Source organism: Denticeps clupeoides, chromosome 15 (assembly GCF_900700375.1).
Source record: "Denticeps clupeoides chromosome 15, fDenClu1.1, whole genome shotgun sequence".
Lineage (NCBI taxonomy): Eukaryota > Metazoa > Chordata > Actinopteri > Clupeiformes > Denticipitidae > Denticeps > Denticeps clupeoides.
The window spans coordinates 196,449-207,500 of record NC_041721.1 but is presented as its reverse complement, the minus strand read 5'-3'; the positions used below and the strand labels follow the sequence as shown (position 1 = coordinate 207,500).

At 42.3% G+C, this 11,052-nt stretch overlaps 1 protein-coding gene and 1 long non-coding RNA gene across 2 annotated transcripts in view; one reads left to right on the top strand and one right to left on the bottom strand.

Moving 5' to 3' along the window:
- The window catches only part of snd1 (staphylococcal nuclease and tudor domain containing 1), a 120,774-nt gene that overhangs the window by 11,743 nt on the left and 97,979 nt on the right, over positions 1 to 11,052 (bottom strand). The window contains exons 19-21 of the mRNA XM_028954212.1: positions 9,728 to 9,851; positions 8,411 to 8,483; positions 6,854 to 6,967 (exon numbers count right to left, since the gene is read on the bottom strand). Coding sequence (XP_028810045.1) covers positions 6,854 to 6,967; positions 8,411 to 8,483; positions 9,728 to 9,851 — 311 coding nt within the window. The remainder of the gene's footprint in view (positions 1 to 6,853; positions 6,968 to 8,410; positions 8,484 to 9,727; positions 9,852 to 11,052) is intronic.
- Positions 772 to 5,321, top strand: LOC114764524 (uncharacterized). The gene is made up of 3 exons (XR_003742521.1): positions 772 to 823; positions 4,841 to 4,945; positions 5,025 to 5,321. It is a non-coding gene; the product is annotated as an uncharacterized LOC114764524 (long non-coding RNA).

Below are 11,052 nucleotides of genomic sequence, written 5' to 3'. Positions count from 1 at the left end.
GGAAGAAAGAAGTGGAATGGAAGGAGCCAGTAACTGTCCCAGGTCAGAAAACGCCTCTGAAAAGGATCTACATTACACCCAAAGTTCATTGGATAACTGCACCCTCAACAATCAGGTATAAAACTGCTGTTTAATTACCCGATATTATCCATACTTTTAGAATGAGAGTGTGCATTTTAAAGTTATGCAAACATAACTTTCATATTTGGTCTAATTGTTGGCTGTTTTGTTCATTCCAGGAGACAATAAGTGGTGTAGACAGAGCTAATATCTTCCCCAAATCAGATGGTACCACTGAAGACATTCAGCATTCCACAGACTGTTCACAGGTTGAGACTTTCCACATTCAGGTATGATACTTCTTTTTAAAATGTAATTTTAATATAATATACGTTAAGTCCCCACACTGTGCAATGTGCATGATATATGTGATGTCCCCATGAACTATTGTGTATCACAAATCTTTTTGAAAGATTCACAAGACTCAGGATGAGAAGTGCTGCACCTCCCCCACTATGTCCCCACATTGTCTTCTAAAATTAAATCTCTATACTAAGTCCACACACTACACCTATTTTGATCTATTATGATTTTGTAACACATGTACAACTCTTAGTACATTTAAACATTGAAAATATGTAGTGTGATTGTAGAATGGCAACATATCTTTTATGTTTGGTCTAATGGCTGACTGTTTTGTTCATCATAGGAGACAATAAAGGGTATGAACCAAGCCAGTAACTGCCCCAAATCAGATGGTGCCTCTGAAGACAATCAGCATTGCACAGACAGTCCACAGCATGACAGTATCTTCCACATTCAGGTATGAAACTGCTCTTTTTTATGTATTTTAATTACAATATATGTTAAGTCCCCACAATGTGCAATGTGCATGATATATGTGAAGTCCCCATAAAGTATTGTGTATCACAAATGTTTATGAAAGATTCACAAGACTCAGGATGAGAAGTGCTGCACCTCCCCCACAATGTCCCCACATTGTCTTCTAAAAAAAAATCTCTACACTAAGTCCACACACTACACCTATTTTGATCTATTAGGATTTTGTAACAAAATTAATTATTTTAATGACATGTATAACTGTTAGTACATTTAAAACATTGAAAATATGTAGTGTGGTTGTAGAATGGCAACATATCTTTTATGTTTGGTCTAATGGCTGACTGTTTTGTTCATTATAGGAGACAATAAAGGGTATGAACCAAGCCAGTAACTGCCCCAAATCAGATGGTGCCTCTGAAGACAATCAGCATTGCACAGACAGTCCACAGCATGACAGTATCTTCCACATTCAGGTATGAAACTGCTCTTTTTTATGTATTTTAATTACAATATACGTTAAGTCCCCACAATGTGCAATGTGCATGATATATGTGAAGTCCCCATAAAGTATTGTGTATCACAAATGTTTATGAAAGATTCACAAGACTCAGGATGAGAAGTGCTGCACCTCCCCCACAATGTCCCCACATTGTCTTCTAAAAAAAAATCTCTACACTAAGTCCACACACTACACCTATTTTGATCTATTAGGATTTTGTAACAAAATTAATTATTTTAATGACATGTATAACTGTTAGTACATTTAAAACATTGAAAATATGTAGTGTGGTTGTAGAATGGCAACATATCTTTTATGTTTGGTCTAATGGCTGACTGTTTTGTTCATCATAGGAGACAATAAAGGGTATGAACCAAGCCAGTAACTGCCCCAAATCAGATGGTGCCTCTGAAGACAATCAGCATTGCACAGACAGTCCACAGCATGACAGTATCTTCCACATTCAGGTATGAAACTGCTCTTTTTTATGTATTTTAATTACAATATACGTTAAGTCCCCACAATGTGCAAGATATATGTGAAGTCCCCATAAAGTATTGTGTATCACAAATGTTTATGAAAGATTCACAAGACTCAGGATGAGAAGTGCTGCACCTCCCCCACAATGTCCCCACATTGTCTTCTAAAAAAAAATCTCTACACTAAGTCCACACACTACACCTATTTTGATCTATTAGGATTTTGTAACAAAATTAATTATTTTAATGACATGTATAACTGTTAGTACATTTAAAACATTGAAAATATGTAGTGTGGTTGTAGAATGGCAACATATCTTTTATGTTTGGTCTAATGGCTGACTGTTTTGTTCATTATAGGAGACAATAAAGGGTATGAACCAAGCCAGTAACTGCCCCAAATCAGATGGTGCCTCTGAAGACAATCAACATTGCACAGACAGTCCACAGCATGACAGTATCTTCCACATTCAGGTATGAAACTGCTCTTTTTTATGTATTTTAATTACAATATACGTTAAGTCCCCACAATGTGCAATGTGCAAGATATATGTGAAGTCCCCATAAAGTATTGTGTATCACAAATGTTTATGAAAGATTCACAAGACTCAGGATGAGAAGTGCTGCACCTCCCCCACAATGTCCCCACATTGTCTTCTAAAAAAAAATCTCTACACTAAGTCCACACACTACACCTATTTTGATCTATTAGGATTTTGTAACAAAATTAATTATTTTAATGACATGTATAACTGTTAGTACGTTTAAACATTGAAAATATGTAGTGTGGTTGTAGAATGGCAACGTATCTTTTATGTTTGGTCTAATGGCTGACTGTTTTGTTCATTATAGGAGACAATAAAGGGTACGAACCAAGCCAGTAACTGCCCCAAATCAGATGGTGCCTCTGAAGACAATCAGCATTGCACAGACAGTTCACAGCATGACAGTATCTTCCACATTCAGGTATGAAACTGCTCTTTTTTATGTATTTTAATTACCATATACGTTAAGTCCCCACAATGTGCACTGTGCATGATATATGTGAAGTCCCCATGACGTATTGTGTATTACAAATGTTTATGAAAGATTCACAAGACTCAGGATGAGAAGTGCTGCACCTCCCCCACTATGTCCCCACATTGTCTTCTAAAAAAATCTCTACACTAAGTCCACACACTACACCTATTTTGATCTATTAGGATTTTGTAACAAAATTAATTAATTTTAATGTTAGTACATTTAAACTTTGAAATTATGTAGTGTGCTTGCAGAATGCAAACATTACTTTTACATTTGGTCAAATTGCAATCAGACAGTCAGAATTGCACTGCCAGTTCACATGTTGAGAGTATCTTCCACATTCAGGTATGAAACTGTTCTTTTCAATGTATTTTTATCATAATATCGAATCTCGAATTCCGATCCGCCAAGGTGCCACTGAGCAAAGCACTGTCCCCACACACTTCTCCCCAGGCGCCTTTCATGGCTGCCTACTGCTCACCAAGGGTGATGGGTTAAAAGCAAAGGACACATTTAGTTGTGTGCACATGTGCTGTGTTGCAGTGTATCACAATGACAATCACTTCTCTTTTACTTAATAAACATTAAGTCCCTTCAATGTAAATATATGTGACATCCCTACAAAGTAGAATGTGCTTCACCACTATTGTTGAAAGGTTAATAAGACTCAACAAGTTTTGTGTACGTGCCTCAGCAGGTACCCACGTTGTCTTCTAAAATGAAGGCTTTAGTGAAATAGCTAAGAGACTCCATGGTAGCATGAAATGGAGTCTACAACTGACATAAGTGGCTCAGGTAGTGCAGCTCGTTCAGGATCAAATTCAAATTTTATTTGTCACATACACAGTCATACATGATATGATATGCAGTTTTAACAAAAGTGTTTAAGTGTTAGGATATGTTAGGAAGTGTTCAAGTGTTAGGTATATCAATGCAAGCTATGGCAAGAAGGTTTGTGTAGAGTCCAGAACATGAAGGCACTACCAGGAAACAGGCCAGTACATCAGAAGACATGGAGGAGGCAGTAGAAGGGCAACCCAGCAGCAGGACCGCTACCTCCACCTTTGTGCAAGGAGGAACAGGAGGACCTCTGCCAGAGCCCTGCAAAATGACCTCCAGCAGGCCTCTCTGCTCTGCTCAAATGGTCAGAAACAGACTCCACAAGGGTGGTATGAGGGCCCGATGTCCATAGATTGGGGTTTTGCTTACAGCCCATGTTTGGCATTTGCCAAAGAACAACAAGATTGGCAAATTCGCCACTGGCGCCCTGTGCTCTTCACAGATGAAACCAGGTTCACACAGAGCATATGTGACATGTGACAGTCTGGAGACGCCATGGAGAACATTCTGATGCCTGCAACATCCTCCAGCATGACCAGTGTGGCAGTGGGTCAGTAGTGGTGTGGGGTGGCATTTCTTTAGGGGGGCGCACAACCCTCCATGTGCTCGCCAGATGTAGCTTGACTGCCATTAACTACCGAGATGAGATCTTCAGACCCCATGTGCACATCTGGGACATCATATCTCGCTTCATCTACCAACACCACGTTGCATCACAGACTGTGCAGGAGTTGGCGGATTCTTTAGACCAGGTCTGGGAGGAGATCCCTCAGGAGACCATCCGTCACCTAAACAGGAGCATGTCCAGTCATTGTAGGGAGGTCATAGAGGCACGTGAAGGCCTCATTACTGGGCCTCATTTTTACTTATTTTAAGGACATTACATCAGCCCATAGTTTGTTTTGCCACTTTAATTTTGAGTGTGACTCCAAATCCAGAGCTTCATGGGTTGATAAATTTGATTTTCATCGATAATTTTTGTGTGATTTTGTAGTTAGCACATTCAACTATGTAAAGAAGTATTTAATAAGAATATTTCATTCATTCAGATGTAGGATGTCTTATTTCTGTGTTCCCTTAATTTGTGAGCAGTGTATTTTCTCCAAGAAAGAATCAAATCCTTAACAATTTTGAATGCATTTGTTTTGTGTTTAAGTGGCTCTTGATGTAGAACCACCCATAGATCCTTCTGCAAAAGAAGTCCAGAAATCTTCAATTGAACAAACAACAGAAATAACAAGTACCACAACTACCATGAAAGGTACTGTTTGTTAAACTTCATAGAAAGCCTTTATGAACTTAAAAATCTCTGTTTTTTCTGATGTGCTTTGTTCATTCAGGTCGAAAGGTGGTAAAGAAAAAGAAATGGGACAGTGATGAAATGAATGCAGTTGAAAAGCATCTAAACAGGTTCATCAAAACTTGTACAGTGCCAGGAAAACAACAATGTGAGGCCTGTATAAATGCTGAACCTGTTGCCTTGAAAGACAGGGATTGGTTGTCTGTAAAGTTCTTTGTGAAGAACAAAATCACTACCCTTAAAAGAAGAATGTAAAGTCAGTTATTTTATTTTGTTTGGTATCTTATTTTCTGGTATTTTAGATTTCTGGTTATTACATTTGTTTTAAAAGGATCTTAGAATCTCTTTTTTTTTTTTTTTGGAAATGGGTGCAATTCAGTAAAGTGTCTTTGAATCAAATGTAAATATGTACAGAATACTGTTCAGAATGCTACATAAAAATAGCAAAAAAAATAAATATTTTATTCATGTTATTAAATTTTGATCTTTTCATTCATTATAGCTGCATCCCAGCTGTTTCGTCCCCATGTTGTTCACAAGTACCTACATCTTACAGTTAACCAGACAGTTCACTATGTGTGTCTGCTGGTCCTCACAAGTGATGTCTACCAGACAAGGTCCCCAGTTTGTAGGAAAATGTCACATTGCTTTATTAATGTATTTTCTATATTTTAAAGTGACAGACATTTTTAAAGCCTCAAATGAAACATAAATCTATCTTTAGATTTTTCATAAAGCCTTTAGAAATGCACGTCCCCACGATGTGGCATCGTGCATGTAGTCCCCAAATTGCGGCTACACAAGTATGTGTGTGTGTGTGTGTGTGTGTATATGTGTGTGTGTGTGTATATGTGTGTGTGTGTGTGTATATGTGTGTGTGTGTATATGTGTGTGTGTGTATATGTGTGTGTGTGTATATGTGTGTGTGTGTGTATATATGCGTGTATATGTGTGTGTGTGTGTGTGTGTGTGTATATGTGTGTGTGTGTGTGTGTGTATATGTGTATATGTGTGTATATGTGTGTATATGTGTATATATGCGTGTATATGTGTGTGTGTGTGTGTGTGTGTATATGTGTGTGTGTGTGTGTGTATATGTGTATATGTGTGTATATGTGTGTGTGTGTGTGTATATGTGTGTGTGTGTATATGTGTGTGTGTGTATATGTGTGTGTGTGTATATGTGTGTGTGTGTATATGTGTGTGTGTGTGTATATATGCGTGTATATGTGTGTGTGTGTGTGTGTGTGTATATGTGTGTGTGTGTGTGTGTATATGTGTATATGTGTGTATATGTGTGTATATGTGTATATATGCGTGTATATGTGTGTGTGTGTGTGTGTGTGTATATGTGTGTGTGTGTGTGTGTATATGTGTATATGTGTGTATATGTGTGTGTGTGTGTGTATATGCGTGTATATGTGTGTATATGTGTGTGTGCAGCAGGGGGCTGTCAGGGGGGTGCAGGTGGAGAGGAGGGCGTGGCAGCTGAAGAGACGGCCGGCGTGAACGGACCAGACTGTGAGCTGACTGCACCACCAACCCGCCTCCACCAACAGATGGGCCACTTCACCACACGCGGCCTCGCCTGATCCCAGGGGACAGTGGACTGCTCAGACACCGCGGCCACACACACACACACACACACACACACTTTATAAAACACAAAGTTAAGGAAATTTACAAGGGCAAACAAACAGATGCCCCTGCGTACCGTAAAGACGGCCCGCTGAAGAGGCGGCACGCATCGCGGCTGCTTATTTTAGACCCAGCTTCAAACCCCACTTACTACCATCGTGTCCCTGCGTGTCTCCAGGGGGGGACTGTCCCTGTAAGTCGCTCTGGATGAGGGCGTAAATGTTTACTCACGTCTTGTGGAACCAGGATGTAGGCGAAGGCGTATTCGTGGGCCTGGGCGGCCAGCGTCTTGTGGCTGAAGGCTGGGGGGAGGGGGGCCAGGCGCGTGGACGACAGGACCTCTTTCTGGACATCAGGACATGACGCACAAACAGGAAACAAGACTGAATGATATTGTGCAAAATGTATTAAAGCTGATAACATGCACACAAGACCAAAAGTTCTGTTCAGGAGGTTTTATTTTTGACACGAACTCCATATTCCATACCCTACAACGTTCTCTAATCCATCAAGCATTTGTCTATCAGTGGTTCCAGAATCTCAAGGGTTAGTAACGGCCGTCTCTTCTACAGTGAATTCATCTGAGAACGTCTAAAAATACAGATAATACGGTTTCTATTCCGCTCCGCGTCGTTTATAGTACCTGGAAATGTCATTTATCCCACAGAGGAAGACACGATCGAGATCACCAAGTCCATTTATTCTTCAGAACATCGTGTGTTGTTCCCTTTTCCCCGCGACGTTGAGCCAGAAGGACACAACAGTCCATACAAACTGTACACTAGCACGGCCGTCGGCTTTATTGGCCGTTTTTGGTCATACCTGTAAGAGCGATACCTGCATCTCCACCTAGCACAGTGGGGCGTGGCCTCAGCCAATCAAAACTAAGATAAGATTGTAATCGAGATTGAGACATTTTGAGATAACATCTTTGGTTATGATATGATATTAACTAGTGGTGAGCCGTTATCGGCGTTAACGTGCTGCGTTAACGTGAGACTCTTATCGGCGATAAAAAAATATCGCCGTTAATCTATTCACAAAGTTGGGTTGGGAGCCGGGTCTAAACTACGCAAGCTATTGTGCCGGAGTTAAATGGTTACACTAGATTTATAAGTATATTTCTTCTTTCTTGTGCCTTTTAGTTTATTTCCTAAAGACCTTTTATTTTGTATACCTAGCGCGGATGTATACCTAGCGGATGTATACCTGCACTGTAGGGGGCGAGAACGAGTCTTCGAACTGTGAAATTACTAGAGCTGTAATACAGGATTCGGCTCCCTCTGAGTCACTCACTAAACTGATCCCGGATCAGAGAGCGGGTTAGCGCTCCTGGCGGTTAACTTCCTCTACAACCGGACTCATGTAAACCAATATATTGGAGTTTACAGACATGGTGTAGTTAGGACTCGAAGGATTCGGTTCAATGGAGACCTCAGATTCGTGACTCATGAGTCATTTAAAGGATCCGGGCAATTAACCCGGGTGAGTCATGAATCGCACAGTTCTAGAAATGACCACATCACGTGTCGTAGAAACATGGATGCAGCTATGAAGCCGCCGAGTTTGCTTCAGGGAAAATTTATTTTTAAGATTAATCTAGATTCATTTAGATTGCTATAGATTAATCTAGATTAAGAAAAATAATCTATGCCCACCTCTAATATTAACTAAATTAAACTGCATGTCCTGGATGGACGTCCATATTCTGCTCCACCACAGCAATGAACACAAACGCCAACCGACTGAGCAGCTAATAACCATAAAAGCCGGCGTGGAGTCACTCACGTTGCCGTAGTCGATGTAGAAGACGTGAATCTTGGAGGGATGCGATTCGATCTTATCCACTCGCGCTCTGTACCTGCGAAACACCACAGCCAAACAGAACGTCAGAAACCCAGTCGGGAGTTAATAACACATTTGTCAATATTTTCTCTTTAATTGAAATCTTTATTGGACGATGTCCCCAGGCTGATTCTGGGCACGTTAGAAAACTGCTGTGAAAATGTGACCAAGGATCTTGAACCCGAGCTGGAAATGCCAAGGTTTTACTGAAGCCATTCCGACAAACAGAAAAAATACAAAAGGAGGAGGCAGGAGATGTGTAGCTCAGCCATTAACGTACAGAGCAACGTATCTGCATGTTAACGTCAACTCTACGTGGCGGTTTATGGAAAGAAAGGAAGACGTTTGTTTCAAAGTCACTGAGAAATAGGGCCATTCCGTAGTTTTCAATCTTTAATGTAAGACTGGTGACAGTCAAGACAGGGGACATGAATCAGAGGCGAAGGAGAGACGGCGAGCGATGGGGACAGAGGGTCCTTTAACCGTCCAACCGAACCCAGCCGTCAGAGTGAGGAACGCTGGAACATGAAGATCTCAGGGCTCCTCGGGAGACGTGGAAGTTCAACACGATCCGACTCTGTTCTGCTTCAGCACGGAGCTCTGGAACACCGATGACGCACAGTCCAGGAATTGTGGGACGGCACAGACCTCCAGGACCACGCTTTTACTTTTTAACGAGGGGAGGGGTCCAGCGTGTCAGTCACATTCTGCCCCGAAGCAGGACAAATAAAAGCAGGGCGAGAAGTGGCACGGACAGCAGAGCCGAGTCCTTCAGCAGAGAACGTCACTGGGTTCAGACCAGCGTTCTGCATGCCGAAGGAACGGAGGAGAGTCGAATTAGCGACTCAGCAGCACAGCGCACGGTGACACAGTGAAACGTGTCCTCTGTATTTAACCATCACCCTTGGTGACAGTGGGCACCATGACAGGCGCCCGGGGAGCAGTGTGTGGGGATGGGACCTTCATCAAGGAGACTTCAGCGGCACCTTGGTGGTTCAGATCTGGAACCGGCAACCTTCTGATTACAGGGCCACTTCTTTACCCACCAGGGCACCACTAAAATGGTCCACCAAAGTCCCTGCAGACTGCAGTTCCATCTGCAGAACCCGTTCAGGTTTATTTCCTGCAGCAGCGGGACGAGGAGGTCTCCTTCACATCCTTCATACGGACCTGAGCAGCATGGCCCCAGACGTGGAGAACCTCTCCTCCTGCCACCCCGTCTCAACGCGTCTTGTCCTACCCAGAATTCGGCGAACTCACCAGTCACCATCTGCGAATTTGGCGATGCAGTAGTCGCCCCGGCGGGGGACGTAAGACCCCTCCACTGGAGGCTGGGCGGCAATCTCGGCCCGCATGGTCTCCATCAGGTTCTCCAGCTGGGCGCCTGCGTAGAGGAGAAGCAGCCGCAGGTTAATTAACGGGCCGCTGGGGTTCTTCCTTCTATTTCTGCTCCAGGACCCGACGGTCACCTGTAGCTTGTTAAGGTTCCGCTGACAGGACCAGGGGACGGTGGGGAGAAGAAAAAAAAAAAAACTCATCAGTGCTTCTGCCGACGAGGCAAAAAGCGTCACCATGACAGCGAGGGAGAAGAAAAAGAAATAAAATCGTTCAAGTCACAGTTTAACAATAGTGATAAAATGCAACCGTGCATAAAAGCTTCCCGAAGGCCAGAATATCAACCGCACTCGTCCAAATTGGGGGACATACTGCCAAACCGAACCCTTCACTCCGCTCCCCGGGCAGTAACAGCCGCCGTGTGATTGGCTCACAGCAATAACCATTCATGGCTCGATTACGGTGGGGGAGCGTGGAGTTTTTACTCCAGCCGGAGTCTGGAATTACACGGGCTCTCGTTTCCACGCCGACCAATCAGCACTCGAATATCCGGCCAGACGAAGGACATGCAGAACAAATGCACTCCGAAATACGCTGCTGAGCCCCGCCCTTCCGTCCAGTGAACGGTCAGCATGTCAAAATAAATCACAATTCATGTCTTACGGAGCAAAAAGGGAAGAAAATGGAACGTTACTCAGATTGGGTTCCAGATCTTAATATTTCAACATTAAAACTAATTATCTAGCTACACAGGTCTATTTAGTCTGCATTATGCTTTAAATAATATCAATATTTGAATAGAAATGTTTATTTTTACATTTGGATGGCTTCATGCTATTGGGAGATTCTATGGAAAATGAAACGTAAACGTTAAAAAAAAAAAAAATCTAATATTTGTAATATTTGCTCTTTTGCTTGTCCTAATGTTTGAGATGGGAACTCAGATAATGTGGACCATCATTTCATTTTGATGTATTTAATAAACTGAAGGCTGTGCGGACATTTGAAACACGGTTAATTTTTACTAAGCGTCCCGTGCGTCACGTACAGAACGGTCCCATTATTAGGAAGAAATGTCTTGCATTCACCCTGCAGTGAATAATGATGGAGCGTAGAGGCGGGTTCAGGGTGCTTCTCGGTTTAAACATCCCCGGGGCGGCTCCGAGCTGCTGTTGTTTCTTCCTGCATCACAGAAGTCCTTCATGCGGTATGAAATAAAGCGGAGGAGAAACACCGAGGGACCGCCTCAC